Below are 25,504 nucleotides of genomic sequence, written 5' to 3' on the forward strand. Positions count from 1 at the left end.
AGCAAGTATGAAAGTGTCCACCTCCCTGAATCACTGTCACATGACCCCAAGTTACTCAGCAGCAGGCAGGACAGTGAAAGTTTCAGATATTTACAGACCATCCTGCTTTGGACAAACTCAAACTGGTGGCACTGAGACATTGGGGGACTGCTCCCAAAAATCCAAACGTGGAGACACACTAAACCAAAAGTTTTCTAGACAAAATTCCCAGCCTTAAGGACCATTTAGGTAGGAAAGAAGTGAAGTGGTGGCAGAAGTCTTTAATGCAAAAGTTGAAATAGCTCTTAGAGATCATCTATCATCTTCTGTCTTAGGCCCAATAATGTTCCCCACTCAGAGACACTAGTGTCCTTCTTCCCAGGGAGTTTGCAGATGAGATTAAATTAAGCATCTTGAGATAGGGAAACGATCCTAGATTATCCGGTTGGGCCCTAAATGTAATCACAAGGTTCCTTATAAGAGGGAGGCAGAGGGAGACCCGACTACACAAGAGGAGAAAGCGATGTGATGGTGGAAGCAGAGATTGGACTGACACACTGTGAAAGTGGAGGACGCAGGCCAAGGAACACAGCAGCCACTAGAAGCTTTGGAAAAGGCCAGGGAAGAGATTTCCCCCACAGCCTCCAGAAGGAACCAGCCCTGCTGACACCTTGAATTTAGCCAGTGAAACGGATTCCAGACTTCCGGCCTCTAGAACTGTAAGTGAATAAATGTGTGTTGTTTTAAGCCACTGAGTTTAGGGCGATCCAATACAGCAGCAATAGGACATGTACACACCTTCCCGATAGTTAACTAAACATGTAAGGGACGTACAAGTGACAGATGCACACATAATACACTCAGGTAAGGCAACAACGAAGAGTGTTGCGATGATGGCACACAAACACGACTAGCTTGTTCTTGTTAAATCCCTCCCTCAGCAGGCCATCAGGCAATGAGAAAGAAAGACTGTGCAAGCAGCAATTGCTAAACTTGGTAGGAAAAAGGCCCTCATGTACCCAGACTGACAGCTCCTAAGTCAGCTTTTCAGCTGAAAGGATGGTATCCCTTGCCAAAAATCTGACTCTGCTCCCTGACTGAGATGTTTCCCCGTATGGATCTGTTACAGCACTACCTTGTCAAACTCTCAATCTGGCAACCGTACATGAACTTAGAATGGAAACTTCCTTCACTAATAGATAAAGTTGTAATGGCATTTTTTTTTAATGCCATTTGGAAAGCACTGACAATCTCTCGGCTGATAGAAGCTTCTCGAACCCAGCTGCTGAATTTAGAAGCCACAGCTGCCTTACTGTACCAGGAAGCCAAACTGAAGGCACTCAGAAGACACTACACTGAAAGATGCAAAAAGTTTTGAGAGTCCCTCCTTACAGCCACGGCCGGCTGACACAGTGCAGTCTCCCCATTGGAAAGAGATTGATTATTTTCATTCTTTTGCTTTGTGTGATCAGCAGGAAATCAGTTTCCAAGAATCAAGATGTGGCCAGCAACTTAGCTGATGTCATATAAGCAAACAGCACCCAGTTCACAACTGAATTCCCCATCTGCATTTGAACTAGCTCTGCACCGTGGGCAGAGGTGAGGACCCAGACAGGTGAAGCTTAAGGTAACCAGGAAGACACCGTATTGTCCCAAAACCTACAATATTTCCATCTATGAAATTTCAGCACAACTACAACCCATGGAAGTTCCTGCCTCTGCTGAGAGTCTCTTATTATATGGAATTTCTGCTCCTGAATATCTGGCTAAAGTCACAACCTGTCAACTCTCGATGGAACAGCATCTGTTAAAATTTTCTAGTCATAACCCCTGAATCAATTACATGATTTACAACCCTGTTAACTTGACATCTGGTTCCCTTTGTAAATCCTGAAGAAGATACTTGCAGAAACCTCTCAGCACACGCTAACAAAAAATATCAAGAACTCTTATTTTATTTCATCCATTAACGGAATGAAATTACTCTCTTCCTCCGTCTTCTTCCCACCTTAATCCTCCCTTTAGTACTCTTTTTTTTTTTTTTTCTATAACTGTTAGGTTATTTCCTTGCAACCGCAAACAACCTTATATTCATTTTTAAATTAATTTATGTGATTTTTGTAGAGACAGGGTCACACTATGTTGCCCAGGCTGGTTTTGAACTCCAGTAAGGCTCAAAATAGTTAAGTGACTTGTCTTACTTAGTTCACATAAGTTAATGACAATCTGTCTCATAATGTAGTTCTCTTCCTACCATGTCCCAGTAGTCTCCAATAAAACTGCCATACCTAAGTGCTCCTAAAATTATATTAAAACACTGATACATTCTTGGGTGTGATCAAGTAAATGGGACATCAAAGTTGGACATTTACACTTAATATACCAGGCAGTCCTATAAATCATCACAAACTCAAGTGAACAATTGCTCTAATGCCAAATTCTCAGTAATAAAGATGTTACCATGCTGCACTCTTTTCAAGTATAATAGCTTTCTTCCCTTTTCCCAAGTTTAATATATCTTTTTTCCTCCTTGACTGTAACAAAAATAACCTTATCTGGTTTTTTTTTTCCTTCCATTTGATTCTTTTTCTGGATGAAGCTACTATATGACCTCCAACCAAAAAATATCTAAAATGTTTCCTTTCATGCCAAAGACAAGTCAATGCCTAAACCAGTTATTTAGAAAGGTCATTTTAGGACAAACTCACAGAGATTATGGTAGCCTTTTGAGGATCCAAAAACCAGGAAGCTAGGAAAATACCAAATTAATTCCAGTAGTAACTCAATCCCCCTGTCTCCCATTCCAGAAATGGCTACACGTTATTAAGTGTCTGCAATGACGAGCAGACAATTCCTTGGGCCCTCCAGAGTGCCCCCATCTTTAACAGCTTTGCAAAGTAGGACTATTGTTCATGTTGTGTAGATGTGGAACACGAGTTCAGGGAAGGAAAATAACTTGCCCAAATGGGAAGTGGCTAGCCCAGGTTTCAAAACTAGCTCATGTCTGCTTCGAGAGTCAGGATTCCTCTCCTGCACCTTTCCAAATAGAAACCCGCTACCCATCAAGCTTGCCCCAACTGTCAGCAAAGCTATTTTCAGCAATGGTACAATTTCACCATGTGGGAGCAGGCTCATCAAATGATAGACTGCATAGAAAAGCTCTGAAGAGGTGTTACTATCATTCACAGCCGGGAGAAATTAAAAAACCAAAATAATCAAATCTCTCCTATTGTATTATCTTGGGACTCAACCACCATTATAAGCCAGCCAACTTCAAGTTTTCTGGGCTGCTCCCACCTCAAATGCAAGTCCCAAAGCAGCAGGGCCTGTGATTTGAGTTGTAGCTGTTATAACAGATCAGCTGTATGCTCTTAAGGTTTTAGTGACGCAAACTGGGGAGTTAGGTCAACTTCTTTCTCTGTGAATTTCCTCTTGATCACAGGATTGAATACGTACCTAATAGACACTTTGAGATAAATTAACTTCTAAGGGAAAGGGACATTTTGAAAATTAAATTATAGCACATGAAGCAAGCAATCAATTAGCAATCAATGCATATCCAATAGCCATGCATATGAGATGAAAAGGCAATTCATAAAAAGAAAAAAAAACACACAAATGGCCAGACATATGAAGAGATGATCAATCTTACTAATAATCAGCAATGTGCAAGTTAAAATAATACTTTTTAAAAACTTCTAACTCCCAAGGTTGGCAACGGTGCTTGGCAAATGGGCACTCAAATTGGTACAACCTTCCTAGGTGAGGCTGGACAAAACGCATCGAGATGTTAAGGTTAAAAAGCAAATCGCTTGATTCAGCAATTTCACTTCCACAAAATAAAACTACAGAATAGTCACGGATGGTTACAAACATTTAATTACAAAATGTTCATCTCCATTTCATAGCTATTAAAAAGCTGGAATCCACCCAAATGTGCCACACAGGGAGAATGATTGGAACCATATAATGGAATACAATGCAGCCATTTAAGATGTGGACTATTTAATGGCACAGAAAGATATTCACAATCCATAAATAGAAAAATCACAAAAGGGGGAAAAAATGCTTAGAATCATATATGCTAAATATTAACAGTATGAATTTTGGATGATTTGTTTTAACCTCCATTTATTTTTATTTTTACTTAACTGCATTTTCTAGATTTTCCATAAGGAATACATGTTTAATAACAATATTTTTTTAAAAAATATAAAGATCATCCAGCCTAACACCCAGCATATATACAAGCTTGACAAATGCTAGTTCCCACTGCCCCAGAATTCTTGCCCAACTCCTGTTTTATGATAACAGCAAAGGGGAATTTGGTAAAGAAAGCACTAGTGTACGAATCCATGATCAACATCCAATTCAGAACTCAAATCCACCTTGACCCACCCTACAGGTGCCACCGTTAGCACTCGGCCTGGCACAGAGCCAGTCTTCACAGATTTGCTGAAATAAATGTGTTGAGTCCAGACTCAGGCTTAACAAACTAAATGAGCTGCTTGGGAAGAGCTGGTTCAGGACCATGTGCTATTATTATTCCTACAAACAGGGGGTGGCAAATACAGTGGAGGGGCCCTAGGCATGGAGTCAGAAGTCCTTTAGCCCTAGTCCTGCAGGCATCCACCACCACTCAAGAGCTTTGTGATCTCTGCTCACCTCTCTGTGGTTTTGTTTTGACACCATTCTAAGATGGCTGTAAGCACTGTGATGAGAAATAAATGTGGCATAAATTCTAAAGAGTTATCAAGATATTACATGATATTAAAATGATCAATAAACACTAAGCTAGAATAATGAAGTATACTTTAGAGGTAAGGATGAAAATGGAAAGCATTTTGTTAGTTTTAACCTTACTTTCCATTAAACGGGACAAGAAATTTTATTCTGATTTTGTTCCTCTTTATATGAGATAATTTATTTACACAAAAGGCTTAGCTCCATTCACCTTGCTAGTCATCCCACCCCTAGGGAGAACAGCAAAGACAATGGGATAAGTTTCTTCCCTGTTCCCACCCCCATCACACACACACATTCATAATCTCTCCCATTCACGCACATCATCTTTTCCTCACCAGATCTCCTCTTAGAGTCTAGTGAGGAAACCTTAATTTGCTTTCAGAGACAGCACTATCTGACTATGGCTTCTAACATGAAGGATCCAAAACAAACAAAAACATCAAGCCGCACAGCCTGGTAAACAAATAAGTCAAAGAGTTGAAACAATCAGAATCAAACCATGTCACACAACTCAACACTTCCTACGTACCCCATTCAGTTACGTTTGTGCACATCAAAACTGGCACTTCATGAAATGTACTGTTATTTATTAAGCCAAAGGGAGGTAATAAATTTACGCAAGAAACACAGCCTATTGGAATTTGCTTTTTGGTCAATCTCCTGGTGACTTAATTTAAGAGATCTTTGCAAGAAGGCCCTCCTAGTAATCCAAACGTTATTTGAGAAAAGGCAGAGGACTCATAGCTGAATGCTGTTCACTTACATGCTGCAGAAGTGCAGGAAAGGATGTGTCACCAAACAAGCAACGGTCAAGGGGGTTTCAACTGTCAGCATCTCATTTATTATAAAACTCTGTAATAATTCCCAGAATAGCCATCTAGTTTTAACAATTTGATAAACAATGAACGCATTTGTATATCAATGACCAAAACATCTTTACCCTGGTGAACCACTTTTGCAATGTTACAAGTACATTCACTATGTTTTCAGGCTCTTAACATTTTCAAAAGAGAAAAACGTTGCTGAGAAAAAATATAAATAAAAGTATATAATATAGTGTATTCACTTTGTCCCCATCTAAAATTTGAGAAGCAGCAGTGTTATAAAGCTGAAGTGTGTTCTTTTCTGGGCCAAATTTCAATTTGACAGCTGAAGTACACGATTAATGGGCTGCCTCAAACTTTAGTTATAAAGCCAAAATAAAAATTGTGCAGAGTACTGGCTATCTGCTTCGTATTAAGTATTTGGTTTAATATGGCCTCTCTTATTTAAGAAACATACTGTACTGAGCCCAAAAAGACACATTTTCTTCTAGTACAAGAACGTATCATTAATAAACAATCTAATTACAATAAATTATATAACACTGGGTAAGGCTGGTGGCAGGGGCAAAGGAGATTATAGGCATTCTAAATGAACCTTAAACAGAGGCATTAATATTTAAATATTACAATTTCCACTTAGGAAAAAAAAATCACATTATTGATAGGCCAGCACACTCAAAACCAATAATGTTATGAAAACACATGCCCTTGTGTAATTTGGCAGAACAGGCTGCTCCCTGAATACAATGGGCCTTTTTATTAAATGGATCTCTTCAGCCCTGGCATTTTAAACAAAAAAAAAAAGGAGAGAGAGAGAAAGAAAAAGAAACAAACATGACACTAGTAACAGTCTTCAGTTTGAAGTCTATCACCTGGAAGACCAAGACCTAAAAGATATGTTAGAAAAGTAAAAGGCATTATTTAACAAAAATGAAACCAAGACCGTTCGAGAGAAAGAAAACTATATTGAGATGCAACCTCTTTTGTTTAATTATATCAAAGGGCAACAGAGCCCTCTAGTGGCGAAAAAATAAAAATACACAAAGACATTTCTGCTTTTAGGTTAATTTACAGAAAATATGTAGAACACGTTCTTCTATTACAATTCTTACTATGTCACTGTAGTATGAAAAAGCAAAAGATCAAATTATTTCAAGATAAACAATTTTCAAATCTTACATAACAGTACAAAACCTCAACTAGATAGAAATATTTTAAAATATTTTTAAAATGACTTTGAACCACTTTGCCATTGAACAGCTTATATGACCCTCATTTGTTATGCTGACACTATAAAAAAGTTAAAATCTAAATCCACATGTGAGTATTAAATTCGACTGATGACCTCCTGTGACAAAAGTTTCAGCTGAGATCTAATTAGGTATACACATACAGTAGTCCCCCCTTGTCCTCAAGAGATACATTTCAAGACCCCCAGTGGATGCCTGAAAATATGGATAGTACCAAATCCTATATGTTTTCTCCTATACATAATACCTATGATAAAGTTTATCAATTAGGCATAGTATAAGATTAATAATAAAATAATCATAATGTACTATAAGTTATATGGTCCTCAAAATACTGTAATATTTTCAGATGGCAGTTGACCTTGAGTAACTGAAACCTCAGAAAGCAAAAGCATGGATAAAGGGGGACTACTGCGTACCTATTATAAAAAAATGTTTTAGATATATATGTACATACACATACACACACACCACCACTGTAAGTCTTTTACATGGGATTACCAAATTACGAGATGAGGTTCATAAGAATGTTTTAAATTGATCTCTTCCCTTACTTACCTCTCAAATCCTTTGATCATGTCATTTCCATGTATCTTCAATGTCCAATATTTCAATGTAAAATGCTTAAGTCATAAGGTACTCTCAATTTTTATGTGATGTCATTCAAGAACTTTTTTTAATATCGTGAAAAGGCTCCGTAGTTTCTCAAAACAAAATAATTTCAAAATCATTTGACTTAATATATGAGTATAGTTTAGCATAAGAGAATAGTTGTCACAAATGTTTTTAATTTAAAATGGGAATTTAAATTCCCAAAAGGTTATTTAGATTATTTCAGAACTGTTTCTTCTACTTAATGAGTACCAGGTTCTTAAAAAGATAAATGCCAAGATCTCACTAGTTTCAGTCTTGTCCACAGCCAGAAAGAAAACTGCATTCAGGCATTTCAGACCCCAAGTTTAGTGATTTCATATGAGTATGCCGTACCTACGAAAACAACGAAATGTAAGTTTGCTATGGCCTCAGATTTATGGGATCTTTTGGAATAACTGGGGGGGGGTTGGGAATCAATGGCATGGTTTAGACTTGAAAGCAAAATTTAGTAAAGTTAGGTATGGAAAAGAGAACAACCGACAGTATAAAGGAAGGTATTACAATATAGTCCATAATTGGTAAGCGTGGACTTAAAATCTTAAGAATGAATACCCTTTCTAGACATGAAGAAAAAGTAATTTTCCTGTATTACTATAAAACTGCTAGAATTTACACCAGATATGAATTCATCATGGTGATGATGTGTAGGATAAAAGAACATGGCAACTATACTTCACACTGTAATTTCAACAGATGATTTAGGAACAAAATCCCAAGTTTTAAGAAGTGGGCTCTCTAAGCTAAGACAACCAATTTCAACATTACACTATAACAACATTTTGGGATTCCCTGCCTGAAAATGATACCTTCATTTTGTTTCAAGAACAAATTTAGGGTGGTTGACTGATACCTTGTACATGTACTTTTTATACCTCAAAATATATAAATTTTAATATGTAAGTACATATCTATGGATCCCCATAATAAATCTTAGGGAGGTGATTTTGTAACATAAACACCAATAGAAAATTAAAGTGTCAGCCCTAAAATACATTGTACTGGCATATACCAGTGTGGCTATCTGTTATATGTTTGGGGGGAAAAGCAGTTTTTCTTAATGGGTCCTCTGGCTCAAAAATCAAAACTAGGCTAGTCTATTCTTGATTTAAAGTCCCCACATTTGATGCAGTCCAGTGTTATAAAGGTTCAGGAGGTGAAAACTTTCCATCCTGAACAAACTCTAAAAGAAATTTAAAAATCAAATTTTAGCCAAAACTGGTTTAAGAGTGAAAGTTAAAAAGAAAGTTTTATCATTACCACCAAACATGAAACTGTAAATACCTAATTTGCTCATACCTGTGAAAAGTTTTAAAACCCATGTTTGGCAAAACCCTGAATATCACTCCTTAAATATGATGATAATAAACCCGTCTGCTCAGGGCAACAATCTGCATGAGTTCCAACAAATGTTCCAGAAAGGAGACAATGAACAGGGCAGGTACTCCCACATTTAGGCATTCAATTAACCCCTCATTAGAAGGCTCCTGCCTTTGATAAGCACATGTCAGCCTGCAGATTCAAGGGGGCAGCATTTTTAACTAAATCATTTATATGCATAGCCAAATTAGCTCCGTTGACAAGTCAAGTCTAGAAAAGCTGCCATGGCACCTTTCATGGTGGGAAATTCCCTAACCTAAAAAATTCCCTCTCCTGAAACTTCACATTAACAATTGCATGTAACGAGCACCACGTTGAAGCCATTTCCATTCATTTTTGCCAAATCAGAATCATCAAGCTGCTAACTCCAGTGAAATGTAAGACACCTGGCCCTTCCTGCTCAGACTATGTTGAGAACAGAAATGAACTCCTCCCTTGTCTCTACTGCATTCAGGACTGCGGGGTTCCAGGCCTCTTGATCTGCTAGAAGCAGCTTTGGGTGAAGAGATGACTTCCCCCTGGACACTGAGATGTTGATCTCCACAGAGAGGGGTCCACAAGCTACAGCTTTCAATCTACAAAGTTCTTCGGGTTCAGAAAGCTGGTTAAACAAAGGTCAAGGAGAGAAAAGTGTTAGTTTCTGAGAAGGCAACATCCTAATCCTTACAGCTCCCTAAAATGAAATGGAAAACACCAGTGAGGCAAGGGGTGCAGGACAGTGGTGGGATGTCCCCAACAGATAATTTGGATACTTATCTACATTTCATCTAAAAGATGATCAATTTAGAGAATATTGGGCGATCTTACTTTGAAAGCGACTAGGTCACCTAATGCAGGAGTCGGCAAACTTTCTGTAAAGGGCCAGATAATAAATATTTGAGGCTTTCTGAACCATATGGCCTCTGTCGTAATTACTCAACTCTGCTGGTGACATATAAACAGCCACAGACAATATAGGAATAAATGGGTGTGGCGTGCTCCAATAAAATTTTACTTACAGAATCAGCCGGTGGGTCAGATTTAGCCCAAGGACCATCATTTGCCCACCCCCAATATGGACAGCTGAGTCCAGTCCACAGTGGTTAATATCTGCCTATGAACCTTAACAGTATAAACAAGGATTTCACGGACCCTTAATGCCTTATTCTGACATTTCCTACAAACGCTTTTATCTTCCAAAATCACACTGGTCTTTTTGAGATGAATTAAGGAAGAATCCCTCCAATTGCCTTAGTAATAGCAAATATCAAAAATTCAAAATATGGCTCTGTATTACTTACAGGCGGCAGGAGGAAGATGATAAGACAAAGTCTGCTCACAGTCCACATCAAAGGAGCAGGACCCCAGGATAGCCCTAAAGTCTGTCAAGGGAGAGATGTCCCCTTCCACATCAGAGATCCTCACCAATGGCATCTCTAACAAAGCAGTGCCTTGTGGGGACTTTGTTTTTCTTTTTTTAAAGGAACTACAGGAAATACTAGATTTGTAAATCAGCCATTGTGAGGCAAATTAGGAATCTATGTTTTTATTGTGGAGTCACCACTCAAAAACTGTTATATTTTATTCCAGGCCACTCTGCTTCAAAAAGAACAACATTCACAAGATTCAACAGTTTATACATAGAAAACAAGCTCCCCTGAGTGGCCAAAGGGAACCCCCACACTGATAAAGCTTTGAGAGAAGATGACTCTTGAATGCCCCAGAAGTCTGGGAAATGAAGATGCCAGATTCACTCAGCATTCAGCTATTTCATTTGCAATGGGCAGAACTAAAGCAGCGATAGCAATTTATAAACTGGCACGTTGCATAGCTCAGTAGAAGGAAGGACTTTATCTGGAAGCCACAGTCCAATGGGGCAAGGACACTTTCTAAAGGCAGCCACATAGGACATAAAAGCTAACTTAGCAAAGCCATGTGCCTATCTTCAGCCTCTTCCTTTCTTTAAGCCTGACACCTCTGCTGCAGAGTGAAAGTGATTTGCAAGTATTTGATTGCCTGGAATTTTCAGTAGGATATTATTTCAAAATTCAGAATAAAGATCTTCAGCACTCACCTAGACTCATGCTTCCCGAGGGTGGAGGGGAGTGGGGTGAGGTGGCAATGTTAAAGGCAATTTCTGAGGGAAGGTTAGAGCTGGGGAAAGAACGGCAGGTGCTTGAGTAGGAAAGGCTGGTCTCCCTAAGACCTTCCGCACCATCTGTGCCATCCTGAGGGTTACGATCTGCCACAACATCCGACTGGACCACAGACACCTCCTGCAGTGTCTGCAAAATGAGTGATGGAGATCAGGAAGGGTCTTGGGGGAAGTGGGAGCTGCAAAGAGGCACAAAGCACTTTCAACTTTACTCCAAAAGGTTGGAAGGACATTCTGATCAACAACATATTTATTCTCAATGCTTCAGAATCTCCTCTCTTTCCATCATGAATAAATATCCAACTAGACATTGCCCTTTTAATATTCTGAACAAACCTTATTAGTCCTGGATTACAATGTCATAGGCCTAGTGTTGCAAATCTTTGAAAGAGCACTGGCTACATTAAAAGGTCTGCTATCTAATGTCAGGCGGAGCAGTTTGAACAGTTAACGCAGAAAATAATCAGTAGTCACATATCTTACTAATTAAAGAAAAATAGCCTAGCTGGAAGATTAAAGGAATGAGATCTCTTAATTTTCTGGTTAACTGAGTGTTAAATAAAAAAAGATATTTTTCTTACGTCCTTAAATCCTTATTTTTTTCTTAATTATTCTGCAATGTACTGGTCCACACATTCACCATAACAGTAGTCAATACAATCAACACAACATATTGCTTCTTGGATTGAAGATCCAGCCATTATTTTTAATATCACGCCATCAGTTTGGACATCAATGACGATTATACAGAATTTGCTCCTATGCAGAAGTTCAGAAAACTGAACTGAACATATTCTGAGCCCAGGATGAGGTGTGAGAGTTGATTTTAAATAAATAAATTCCTTCCAATTAAAAAAAAATCCATTTGCTTCTTTACTAAGGCAAAGTAAGCAAGTACAGTAAAAAAAAAATTCTGCTCTTGGATTATAGCCTGTTGGATTTTAGAACCTGTGCCACACAACGATTGACCCTTTAACAATGTATTTTTACCTCTCGTGCTTGCCCTCATGATGCTAGAGCATGCTGCTGGAGGTTCAAGAAGGAATCGGTCAAAATTTAAGACAGAGAAAGGGGAAAGTAGAGGAGATAAAAGCTTATGAGAGAGGCAGCCAGCAAGGGGAGCACCATAGGGGCTGGAAGGGTCAAAAGGACAGAACTTGCCAGAAGATGGCCAAGTGCAATTCCATTTTTTCTGTCTGTAAACAAATCTAAGGATGCATGCCCTTACTCAAAGCAGTTGGTTCTAACTGATTCAGATATTCATGTAAACGGACCAAGATAAAATAATGAAACACATGAAGAGTAAGGTTGCAAGCATCTGCTCTGCTCTTATTTCTTTAGGAGCCCATGACATTGAAGAAAGGATGCTCACAAGCTATCTGCCGCATGATGGTCACTGTGGTTAGACATTGGCAATTAAGAGGGTTAATTTAGAGGTTAAGACAGAAACTAATTCCCCAATTTTATAAGGAAATAAGATCCTGTTCACAAAAGAAAACGATATGCTCAGGGATCAACCAAAGCCTTCAATACCTTTTGTTCCAAAGTCCTAATACCTTGCTGTTCCCTGTATTCTATTACCAATCAACTTTTGTTTGAATAACCCAGGTAATTGGAATATGCCTGAACACCACACAGACGAGGTCAAAAACTCTTAGATGGAGCCTGTTGTCTCTAATCCCTGAATACCAAAATAGCCACGGACTTTTGCTGAGTGTTCAGCTTTCAGAGACTTCAAGGTCGGCCCCTACATAGCCCTCCGTGATAACACTGGGATTTAAAAAAAGGTCATGATTTTAATGAAACGATAGCTGAAGGCTAAAAATCATTTTAAATTAGAGAACCATGAGACAAAATTCCATTATGGTTAGATTTAAGTGGATTTCATGATAGCAGTCACAAAAAATAAATGAAGTGTCATAAGTTAACAGCCTACCTATTCCTGAATTAGCTCCGGTGACCACGACCACCTTGCCTGTGAAATCCCGGCCCTGGAGAATTTCCATGGCGGTGGTACTGCCATCGTACCTCTGTCGGGTGGTTGGCTTAGTTGGATTATCGTCCACAGTAAATGCCAGTCTTGGGTCCAAGTAGGTAGTTCTTTTATTTATATGGCTACACAGAAAAGGAGAAAGCAGTGAACATAGGCATTCATACGTAGGCAATCTCATAGTTTAGGCAAACCCCATTTTTCACGTACCAAACGGCTTACTCTTAAGCCTGGAAAGAGCAGGCGCCCATTTAATCTATCTTCTGGATTCCCTAAGGATTACATTCCTCCCTGGACAGTCATGGAAGCCTTTCCTTCAGAACTACCTGTGAAACACACCGGAACACATACTTTGTATCCTCAAATCTCAAAAAAGTCTTCTTGAGAATGTTTTTATTTAATTTCTCTAAGTGTGGTGATAAGATCTGTCAGCCACTCTTCTTGGTAGATTTCAACTTAATCTCTTAGCCCTGTGCAAGGGCCCAAAGACTGGCAGAGAAGCTGAAAACTCAAAATGATAAAAGCCTTAATAGTAAATGTGAAATTAGCCAACTAATAAAATTCTAGTGGTTTTGATTTTAAGATTGTACTCATACCTCCTACAAGTACTCTAATTTTGATTTGATCTAAATCTTATAGAAACAATATTAAAATATATTGGCACACATGGATTAAAAAGTTACTCCTTTTTTACATTTGATATGTATTCTTGGAATTTGAATTTTTTACATTTGAAATGTATTCTTGGAATTTGAACTAAAGACCTCAAAATATCTTTAAATACAATTAAGAACTCTCCAGAAATAGATGGTTTCATATATAATGTATTTATAATGTGTATAAAATTATATAGTTTAAAATCTATACTTATCATCCTATAAATACTAAGACCCAAGAATAATCGAACCTTTATTTTTTTACATCTCTTGCCCGCCGGATGAGCTCTGTGACCCCAATGTTATACACAAACAGAGCAGTGTTGTGCGGTAGCCAGCTCACAAAAGCCAAACGTGCCTGTCTCTTCCCAACTCCTCAGTGACTTTGCCTTGGCAACTTGAAACTGGCAATGGTAAAAGTATTTAAACCATAGAAACAAATCTACGCTTTTATTCCCCTAAACAGCTGCCATTAAACATTTACCAGCACACCACTGCAACAGGCTCAGAGAAGCGAGGTGGCCAGCAGGGGAGCCAAGCTTGCCTCCAAAGCCCCTGCTAATTCCTCTAGATTAAGACTTAGAGTTGGCCAAATCTGGCCCACTACCTGTTTTTGTAAATAAAATTTTATTGGAACACAGCAATGTGCATCATTTATATATTGTATATAGCTGCTTTAGCACTATAATGACAGAGCTGAATAAATGCAACAGAAACCACGTGGCTGGAAAAGCCTAAAATGTATTTTCAGATAAAAGTCGACAACCCCTGCTCTAAAGTAGACAATTGCCTCTCAGACTAGTGTGTGACAGAATCTCCTGGAGGCCTCGTTAAAGCGAGGTTGCCAGCCCTGTCCCCAGGGTTGTTGACTTAACAGGTCTGAGCCCGGAGCCTAAGAATGCACATTTCTAATAAATTCCCAAGTGATGCTAATGTTGCTGGTACAGGAACCACACCTGGGAACCACTTCTCTAGGTTGATTAAGATTAACACCCACTTCAGGGGAAGAACCTGCCAGGCATTAATGCAAAGGCAAAGCCTACACAGGAGAAAACTGATATGACTACATAAAAATTTAAGAAATTCCATAGTTCATTTTTTAAAAACCAACAAAGTTAAAAGAAAAACTTGGAAAAAACATTTGCAACATATAACCAATGAGTTGATGTCCTTAATTTGTTGAGGAAAAAAGCTTTTACAAATCAGGGGAAAAGTCCTTTTACACACTAACAGGCAACAACAAATATGCCACTTATCCAATTGCCACACAGCCCCGTCTTCCTGGGGCTGCCCACAGCAGCTGAGACACTCCTCCCAAGCAAGCTTTCGCCCATTTGCTCCCAGTGTTGGATATGCTCCAGGAGTTTGCCATATTTGTTCAAAAACCACTTATGCCATTTGAACTTGTTACTGTGACTACATTATTTAATGAAATATTATTACATGAACTAGTAACAAGTGAGGTGAAAACTGTCACTATCTATGAAAGTTTGGCTGAATGTTTTGAAGAGCGTCAAAGACAAGTAGCTCGGGGAAAAAAAAATGTTTTGGTTTAATCAAGCACAGTGAAAATACTAGAAAAACACCATAATACTCCCAAGAAATGTAGCATTCTGATTCTTTGAAAATATAAGCTTTTGCTCAACCTTAAAGAAAGTGAAAGTAGAAACTGCAGATGCTTTGCTATGGGTGTGCTGGCGACCCACACGCAGAGAGAAGGCCTGGCCCAACCCCAAAAGCCTGGTGTACTTGAACCAAACGTTAAAAGAAAATATTTATGTTACATACATAACTTAAGAAAAATAATTCCTGCTTAAATCAACTTCTATTAACCAACCAATCCTAATCCCATCAAATATGCAATCTTCTGCTTTAAACGTGGATAGTCGTGAAACATTCATTCCCCTCTTAACTGTGGTGGCCAAGTGTGCAGACCTTGGGCTCAAATCCCGGCTCTGCCATTTACTTGCTGCAGGATCCTTAACAAACCACTTACTCGGTCTGTGTCATCAGCAGAAAGCCAGGGATGGTAACAGTGACACTTCTCAGAGCACTATGGAGATCGAATGAGCTAACACTACAGATAGAAGGTGATTAGAATCATGCCTGGCTATGCTATACGCTGGACAGGTGGTTACTATTGCTGTTTAATACTGGAATTTATTCTAAAGATGGAATCAGAGAAGTGAAAAGGTTTTACAGATAAAGATACTCAAAACATTTATAATTATAGATTCCCAATTATAGGAATTGAACATCAATGCCCAATAGGCAATTTGATAAATTATAGTATATCTGTGCAAAACAATACTCTATAGCCACTAAATATCATCTTCTTCAAGGATATGAGAAAATGCTCACAATATATTATGTGGAAAAACCAGGTTGCTAAACACAATGCATTCCCTTTCTTTTTTTTTAAAGAAAGTATGTGCACAGAAAATAAATCCAAAAACTGTTAAAAGCAGTTATCACTGCTAATAAGATTATAGGTATATACTACTTCATGTTTTTCTATAGTATACTACTTTTGTAATAAAAAAATTCCTATTAAAAAGACAGCTGAAGGTAGTTTCTATGTAGATACTTACTCGACAAAAAACACTTGTCCATTCTGATCGGTTTCTTGTTCCCATCCGTATGGCAAATCTGAAACACAAAACAGACTGACAGGTCTCCATGTGCCAGAGTGAAGACCCACCCCAGGTCAGGAAGGAGAGGCGCCATGCCCTCCCAGCCAACAGCGGTCACTTCAACTGGCTGTGGTCACATGTTCCAATTGTGTCAGATACAGAAGGCCTGTTACCCCAACTGGACTCCATATTCCTGCCTCTTGCTTTAAAGAAAATTTATTTCATTCTTGATCACTATGAACCTTAGTGGTTGCTCCAATAAAAGTGAATTCTTCCTCGAATGAGCTCACAGAACATATCCATATGTATAGCAGGCACCCAACATAGTTCATGTGCTGACTTGTGATGCCTCATACAATATTATAGAGCAGTTCCATTTTTTTTTTTTTCAAGTACATGTTGTCCCTTCAACTGGACCCTAACCTCTTAAGGGCAGGGACCTTCTCATACTTCTATTCCAAGGATCATACACTTGCTCAGAAGCACCTAGAAGTCACGGCGATCTTTATGAACTTCATAAAACACTGATGTTTTTAATTCCATAGCATCCACATCAAACAGTGCAACTACAGGGAAACCTAATACACTGTGAGTCAAAGGCTCTAATTATTTTGATACTTTTTTGTTTAAGACCAGTGAGAAATCATCCTCACTCCACCTCACGATCTCATCACCTTCTCTGTCAAATCCCAGAAGTTCCTCAGAGTGACAGCCCTGTTCCTTCACAGGTTCTCTCCCAGAAAGCCCTCCCAAAAAGACACAGTGACCTGTCACCTCACTGCCTGTGACATTTTCCTATCTAAATAACACTTCAAATACGAGATTATTTGCTTTATGACAACAACATACAAACCTCCTGCTACTCGTTTTCTTTTTCCAGTTTTTGGATGTTCCCATTGAGTCTTCTCCTCAGTGTGACTGTTAAAAAAACACACACACACACACACACAAAATAATAAGTAAATATTAACACTTCTAAAAAGTAACCAATTGTATTAAATTTTTTCTCTCCCAGATAATTCGCTCAAGAGTAGTAAAAACAAGTATTCAAAAAAGAAATACTCAGAACATAAATTTCACTGTTTGCATCAGGTCAAATTCCCCAGGTTGGAAGCAGCAGCAATCCTGTGGAAATTTCTCAGCAGCCTGGCTTTGTCAGCCAGGTATGCAGGGGGAGAGGGAAGACAGACTATGGGGACCCCAGCTGTGGGGTCACCTTTAGGAAGGTGGCTGAATCACTCAAAATACCAAGAAAGGCATTTTACATTTGTTTTAGTTTTATTCCAGGATATAGTGACAAAATTCATGATGTCTAATTTATAATGCTGGTATTCAAATATAACTTAGGTAAGTTAATCTTCTTAAAATGTTTGTTTATTTATTTTTTTAAAGAAACAGCTGGCCTGGAACCCCTGGGCTCAAGTGATCCTCCCTCATCCTCAGCCTCCCAAGTAGATGGGACTACAGGCATGCACCACCAAGCCCGGCTAAAATGTTCATTCTTTCTGCAGATATAACTTCAATGTGTTTCGGTAAGCACTGATCCTAATAAAGAATGCAGCAAGACAGCCCCATAGGTCTCCTGGATGTGCACCTTTGGTCAACTCACCCAACTTCTTGGCCTTCATTTCCTCATCTGCAAAATGGAAATAATCCTAGTGTTGATCTTAGGGGCTGCTATGAGGGTAGTGTACATAAAGGGTTTCACATAGTACCTGGCATATAAAAAGCCCTGCAAAATACAAGCTATTATTCTGAACAAATCTATTATACAAACTAGTCTGATTTCTGTACCAAATTTAGCATTTTATCTCAAGACAACACCCAAAGTTATAATTGAAATAGCATGTCAATAACTAGAAACACGTGTCATCAGGTGTCCAGGAAAAGACAATCGGGGAAACAGCCAGATGCGGCAAAAGGCATTCAAAGGGTAGTTTGGATTTCCTAAAAGTTCACATACTCATGCCAAAATAGAAAGTAATATTATTTACTTTAGACGATAAAATGTGAATATTCCTTTAAAGAAAAAAAAATACAGAGAGTCTGAATTTTCTACAAAATTTTGCAAGTCACAAGGCAAGGTCTCTTTACGAACTGCTGGCTTCTGGTCTGGTTTTACAAACTCTAGGTGGCTGGGCCTCTGCCATGGTTCAGGGATGCGGGGCTCAGGCAGGACACCTGAGCTCCCTGTGCTAGCTGCGGTCAGCCAGCCAGTCTCCCTGGCACTACAGTCACCTCGAGGAGCGGCTGGAAAGATGAGACACTGACACCTGTGACAAGACTTGGAGAACGATTAAATCCTTGTACCAGCTACAGTATCAGTAGCAAAGACAAACTCCTACTCTGCATTTCAACCACCACCAAACACTACTTGCAAAAAAGGAAGCGAAGCGCTGACTCCCTAGTAAGCATAAGCCGTCCTTCACTGACACAAAGCGAATATCAGTACACCAACTCCTGCTTGTCGTGGCAAACTGACGGGAACAGCAATCAGATAACCAAGCGTTGGCAATAACCTACAACCTTCCTGCTCCCTGCCTGCTCATACCTGGTGCTTCAAGGTAGTTAAGAGACACAGGTGCACTTTCCTTGGCCTGACATTAAGAGTAGTCTTCATCTCATAGGCACAGATCTAAACGAATTTGGATCGTAGCTCCAAAAAAATCTGCCCTCAAGAATCCATGAAGTGACCCCTCAAAGTGGAACACTGAGCCTCGGTGGCAGGCAGTAAAGAGCGTCCCAAGCCCTCAGTAGGTCAAGCCGGGCCCTCAGACACCCAGCTCCAAGCCTGGCCCACAGTAGGCACACATATGTAAATACACAGAATAAAATACTTTCCAAAGGAGCTATAAAATGCAGAGCATTTTTATCTATCACGAAAGACATTTAAAAAACAAAATAAACTGTCAACCTACATTTTCGACTTTGAAAGAACACGCCTAGAGTTTCTTACATTCATTTGGGGCTGGGTAACTGTTGTGGAGGCTGCTCCGTGGATACCCGGCCTCTACCCACTAGGTGCTGATACACCACTCCCCATAGCCGTGGCAACAGAAAACATCTCCAAGGCCAGGCACAGTAGCTCACGCCTGTAATCCCAACACTTTGGGAGGCTGAGGCAGGAGGATCACTTGAGGCCAGGAGTCCAAGACCAGCCTGAGCAACACAGCAAGACCTGTCTCTTTAAAAAGAAAGCAAGCAAGCAACTCCAGACATTGCCAACCACCCCCTGCAGAACCCTATCATCCCTGGGAAAGAACTCAGACCTAACTGAAGTGAAGGGACAGTAATTTGGCAGCAAGGATTCTGGAGCCTAAATGCCCAGCTGTTCTGGTTCTCTCACTCACTAGCCACCCACCTCCCTGTGCCTCAGTTTCCTCATCAGTAAGATGGGGACAATAACAGCATCTACTTTTTGGGATTATAGAGGACTGAATAAGCTAACATGTGAAGAATTAAGAACTGTGTCTTTCAACAGAAGTATTATTTTAAATAAATACTTATATATATAAATGAATTAAAAGATGTTCTTTTTAATTACAACCTTAAATGACTTTTTAATGAAGAGAAAACTATGACACATGTCCCCAAAGTGTTATCTTATTCTCCCTTAAATAGAAGCCTTCCTTTTTCCTTTCAGTAAGCTTGTCATCTAAAGAGATAATTAATAGTAATCTTACTTAAACTAAAGGGATCAAAATAGTTTACACATTACATCTTCCAAAGTTTTTGTTTTTTATTTTAAGCATAGTTTAAGTTAGCAGGGAGCTCTAGAGCCAACTGTGAGGACAGCCAGCTCTGGTGGTTAAGGGAAACTTTTCCTGACAGGGTGAGGCTGGCCGTCCCTCTGGCTTCACAAGAAAACGGGGACAGGGGAGGACGACCCAGGAAGACCTCGTCCCTCTGATTCCATCTCCCACAGAGGGTCTGCCCTGGGGCTATTGGTGGGGTGGCTGGGAGAAAGGCCAGACAGCTCTCTCCGCCCACAGGTCTGTCCTCAGTGGTGGAACATCCCAGACCCCTCCCACTGACGCCTGTCCCAGGAAGCCCTAAGACACACGTGCCTTTGAGGCCTATGGGTGCACCGTGGGGCAGGTGGGAAAGTGGGAGGCTGACAGCACCCACACAAGACAGGGCTGAGGCTATGAAAGAAGGTTCCACAGGACTGTCCTCCGGCATGGCCCTGCTGCCCGGCGGGGAAGACCATTTAGGGAAAAAGGAACGACTGGAAGGGCAGTCTCGTAAGGGCCCATTAGCAAAGCTTCCCAAACTCCAAGAGACAGATGAGTGTGGTTTCCAGAGTTAGGAGGGAAAAGAGCCAGGTCACTGGCAGGTCAGGAGAGGTGAAGGGAGTCCAGGGTAGGACAGGCCAGGGGCATCCTTGAGATGAACAAGCTGCCCTCACGAAGTTTACAATCTGGGGGAGGAAGACAGAACAAAGGAGGAAGAGGATGGACAAGATTCCTACATAATGCTAAGTACCAGGAAACAGACAAACAAGGTGATAGGTATGGGGTAGGACACCCCCAGCCCAGAGGGTCTCTTGGGCAGTGACATTTAGGCTCAGCTCTGAAGGATGGAAAGGAGCCTATCACGTACAGTCCTCCAGGCAGAAGGAACAGCAAGTCCCTGCTCAGGAGCTTGCCTGGACCCTGCAACAGCTTAATGGCTCCCTGCTCCTGGAACTGTCCCTTTGATTCCCCGGAGCCAGAGACCCTTTCTAAAGACACAAACCTAATGCCACTCCCTGGCCCCAAAACTTCAGGGAACCCCTGGGCCTGCCAACAGAGCCCAAGCTCCTCAGCAAGGCACAAAAGGGCCTCCATGAACTGTGTCCTTCCTCCCCTGCCTCAGTCGTCACATTCCTAGGCCACACACAGAACACTGGTCCCTAGACAGGACATGCCCAGGGTCTCTACTGTCACTGTTCTACCTGGGCTGCCGTCCTGCCCCACCTACCTCTTCTTGTGCTCAGGATACAGCTCAGGTGCTCACTCTCCCAGGTCACCTCCCTAACACGCCCCACCTACCCCCACACACCCCATTCCAGACTATCTCACTATGTGTCACTCTGCCCTGAGACTGGTCACTCATCAGGGACGACAACTGGGTCTTCTCTATCGCGGTATTAACCAGTGCCCAGCAAAGGGCCTCGCACATAAGATCTCCGCGTGTCTTGAACGAATGAACTCACTCTTTTTTTCTGTGTTTTCTTTCCACCTGGACGCCAAAGACAGCGGCGGTTCACAACCACCTTGAGCAGATGAGAGTCACCTGGGAAGATTTTACACTCTACCAATAGGGAGGAGGGGAGGGCCCGAATCAATTAAATCAGAATCTCTGGAAGTGGGGCCCGAGAAAAGCTGATTTTAAACTTTCCCAGGTGCTGAAAGTCACGGATTGACACCCACGTTTCTCAAAGCCAGGTGATAATCCCCCTCACCTGGAAAGCTTAAGCAATACGGAGTCCCCGAGTCGAGAGTCTGCTGCCGTAGGTTCTCCATGGAGACCCAAAATCCGTATTTAAGGCACCTGCCAGGTGATTTTAAGGTGCTGATCTAAGGGGTGTTATCACAGCTAAGGAGCCGTCAGGAAAGACTAAAGTTACCGAAGAGTTTATCTTTTAGTGCTTTATGCACAGTGCCTGAACTGACCCTCATATCAACCCATTTTACAGAGGAGAAAATTGAGATTAAATGTCCTTTCAGTGGCCCGAGTCCACACCGTTGGCGGCGGAGGAAGGGCTCTGCCAGAGTTTCCAAACTTTCCCAGGAAACCATAGTGAAGCTACCTAGGACAGGCGTTAAAAAATACACACTCCTGGACGCCCCCCCAAACCAGACCCTCGAGGAGGGAGCTGGGCAACGACGCTTCTAAAAATTTCTCCATCTTTTTGCAGGGGAGGGGGTTAAGCCGGTCCGCCACGCCCGCACCGCGCAGCGCGCCCGGGCACGGCCAGGTGACCCCCGCTAGACCCAGCGCCCACAAAGGGGGCCGGCCCCTGTGGGGGTGGCGAGGGGACGACGACCCGCGAACTATCCACCTGGAGCTCTTTAACCAGCACCGCCACTTGGCACCGCTCTCGTCACGCCGCGGCGCGGGGCCCGCGTCCCCCCGACCCCCCCCCCCCACAGCGGGAGCGGGAGGGCAGCGCGGGGTCCCAGGTGCGCCCCAGGCCCGGCGGCCCCCTTACTTGGCATAGTAAACCCAGCCGTCCTTCGTGGTTCTCTCCTCCCAGCCCGGAGGCAGCTCGTCCTCACTGTCCGTGTCGTCCAGGCCCGCGTAGCGCAAAGCGGCCATGGCTGACAGGAAAGCCGCCCGATCGCCCGCTGACAGGTCTCCTCACACACAAACTCACTCCCGCTTCAACCGCGCGCCGCGCGCGCGCCGGCGGCCCGACCGCTCGCGCCTGCGCACTGCGGCGCCCGGGGCTGCTCCGCTGACGAGTCCGCCGCAATCCAGTCTCCGGAGTTTTGCAGCTGCCAGCGCAAAAGGGGCGGGGCCCGGGGCGGAAAGACGGGGAGAGCGCGGAGGAGCGCGCGCTGCCGCTCGGCTGCACGTCAAACCCGGAGAACGCCCACCGGCCGGAGGTGGAGCGGAGCTCCGTCCCACCTCAGGCAGCAGGGAAGGGGCGCGCGCGTCCCGTCACGATCCAGGACTCCGCCCGTTGCTGGGCGACCTGCGATCACTTCCTCGGTGTTCTAACCAATCCTGCAGGAGCGCCCGCAGTGGGGCGACCTGGGAAATGTAGTCCAGGCCCAGCGGGCAAGAGGTGGAGCGAAAAGGAAGGATTCCCCTGTAGGTGTCGCTGGCTGCAGCCTCTCCTTGCTTTGGGGCCTTGTGGAGAGTAAATGTCCCTGATCAAAAACTTTCCACAGTTTGCCATTACGCGGGCTGATTCACAAGCGTTGTTGCGTATGTAAACACAATGTTATATAACCTGGAGAACTTAAAAATGCAAATTCCCATGCCTCCTGAGTTCTCAGTCTTGGAAAAGGTTCTTCCAGCCAAAGCATGGTTCTGTGGATAACAGCCGCTAACTGTGGAGCGCTTAATGTGGGGTCTGGGCCCGAAATGCACAGACTCTGCCTCTCTCATGCGCGCACATCTTTGTGATGTGAGCACAACGCAAAGGGTAGCTAACTGCCCGAGGAGGGACAGAAGAAGGCAGAGCCAGGGAATTCCCGGCAGTTGAGACCTCATTGCTGCATTACAATCATTTATTCACCTGTGTAGTCCCGACTGAACTGATAAAGCACATCTTATGCTTCTGTCACTAGCACTTGATAAAATGCTTAGACCTACAAGTTTATTAAATGAATAAATGAATGAATGTGATTCCTTAGATTTGGTTCTCTGTGGATCAATCTAATTAAAAACAAAATTCCATATTCACAAAGTTGACTGTCTCAAGTCCTCTTGGAGCACCGACAAGTATCTTATAAATGTCCTGTAGGCAAAATCGGAAGCTTCTCTTCGACTTTGCCTTGCCTAAGGAGTGTTCCAGAACATTCCCCGTTTGGAACTTGCTCCTCAGCCCCCAGTTATAAGGAAATCCACTGACCATAATTTCTCTGGCCTAGATCCCAAAGAATGCAAGCCTCCATCAGAAAAATTACGTATTTTAATGGGCAGTGTGTGGGAGGGGCAGCGTTGCTTTTTGTCTTCCAGTCCAGAGATTGATGACTGCTTTGGATTCCTGCTGTGCATGTTCTTGAGGGGAGAGACTTGCTTTTCCGAACTTGACCAACCAAAAGCTCACTTAATGAAAAACTAAAAGCTCTTTTAGTTTTAACAGGCCTGCTATCCCATCTTGAAAGTAACATGACATTTTTTTCAAGTCTGCATGCATTTAAATCTGCTACCATTAATCTGCTGCTCCTCTGCTCACCTCAATTTAGCCCCTTCCCTCTCACCTAAGCCCACTTCCTCCTTTCATATGAGTGGGAAATTAGGTCACAAAATCCCCTGATTGTGGGGAGGGGAATAAATGTGTTCAAACTGATTAGCCTCAGTTCCTCCTATCATTACCTGTGGCTTTGTTGAATTTCTCAAGGACTGTCGGCTTAGATTGGGTCTTCATTTGTCCTGGCCAGAGCTTCTACTGGTACCTGTTTCCTGTGACTGGGCATTAAACCACAGGTGGGGATATAGTATGGTGTTCCCCAAATTGAGTAGCAGTCCCCCTGGTAGAATTCTAAACTTCTGGTCAACCCTCTGCTGTTCATACAACTTTAACAATTCCCTCTAAGGCTTCTTCTCCGGTGGACACCAGGGTTTCTCAGCTTCAGCATTATTGACATATCAGGGCTAGATAATTCTCTGTTGTGGGACTGCCCTATGCATTGCAGGATGTTTTGCAGTAGTATGTCGGGCCTCTGCCCACTAGATGGCAGTAGTGTCTCCCTCTCCTGGTTGTCACAACCAACAGTGTCCTCAGAAGTTGTAAATTTTGGCCCCACTTAAGAATCTACATTGACAGCAAGTCAGTAAATTACTAACTCACGAATCAAGTGACTTACAGGACTTATTTAAGGCATTGAAAAGGCCACTTCCATCAGAGGAGATTGACAGGGTCCTGGGACAGTGCTAGCTGCAGCACAGACTCTGACTGCTGAGTTCTGTAGCATTGTGTGGGGTTCGTCTGCCTCTCAGAGGTAGGTCAGAGACACGGGCTGCAGAAATCCGACTGGCAGATGTCATTTTCTTCCCCCTTCCTATATTTTATTTATTGGGCTCTATCAGTTTAAAGAAGTAACACATACAAACATGGGGGACTTTTCAAGGTTAGCATGCCAGATCTTAGGATTTATAATCTTTGGCTTCTAAAACATAGTATTCTAGTCAAGCTAATTTGATTACAAGAAATAGAGACTCATTCAAGAACAAGAGCGTATGGTCAGAGTGCACATGACCTGAACTACACTGTTACTAGAAATAACATATGAGGAAGCCCAAACACAGGCTCATTTTTTTTTTCCTCTTGTGGTTTCATGGTCTCTTTCCCTCCAAGCCCCCACAGGCTACAATTTCTGCTCTCTCTTCACTGTCTTTATTTACTTATAGTTTCTGGCTCCCTGGACTTTAGCTTTGACTTTGCTCTTATAAAGATCTGTCAGCAGGCAAATCCTATTTAATGTGGTTAGTAAGATTATAATAGGCTTAAAACGCCTTTAAGTTTGGGAATGAGCCGACAGCCTCAAAATGCAACCTAAAGAAAGCCTCAAGAACGCTTTGTTTTTGCAAAGACAACTGAAT

The 25,504-nt window shown here is 41.9% G+C and overlaps 1 protein-coding gene across 5 annotated transcripts in view; it reads right to left on the bottom strand.

The window, feature by feature from the left end:
* WWOX (WW domain containing oxidoreductase) overlaps positions 1-22,647 on the bottom strand; it is a 903,487-nt gene extending 880,840 nt beyond the window's left edge. For all 5 annotated transcript variants that reach the window (XM_045533587.1, XM_045533588.1, XM_045533589.1 and 2 more), the window contains exons 1-4: positions 22,440-22,647; positions 17,097-17,161; positions 16,202-16,259; positions 12,901-13,079 (exon numbers count right to left, since the gene is read on the bottom strand). In XM_045533587.1, coding sequence (XP_045389543.1) covers positions 12,901-13,079; positions 16,202-16,259; positions 17,097-17,161; positions 22,440-22,546 — 409 coding nt within the window. In that variant the 5' untranslated portion in view covers positions 22,547-22,647. The remainder of the gene's footprint in view (positions 1-12,900; positions 13,080-16,201; positions 16,260-17,096; positions 17,162-22,439) is intronic.
* Positions 22,648-25,504: the final 2,857 nt, after the last annotated feature.

Source organism: Lemur catta, chromosome 20, assembly GCF_020740605.2.
Source record: "Lemur catta isolate mLemCat1 chromosome 20, mLemCat1.pri, whole genome shotgun sequence".
Classification (NCBI taxonomy): Eukaryota; Metazoa; Chordata; class Mammalia; order Primates; family Lemuridae; genus Lemur; species Lemur catta.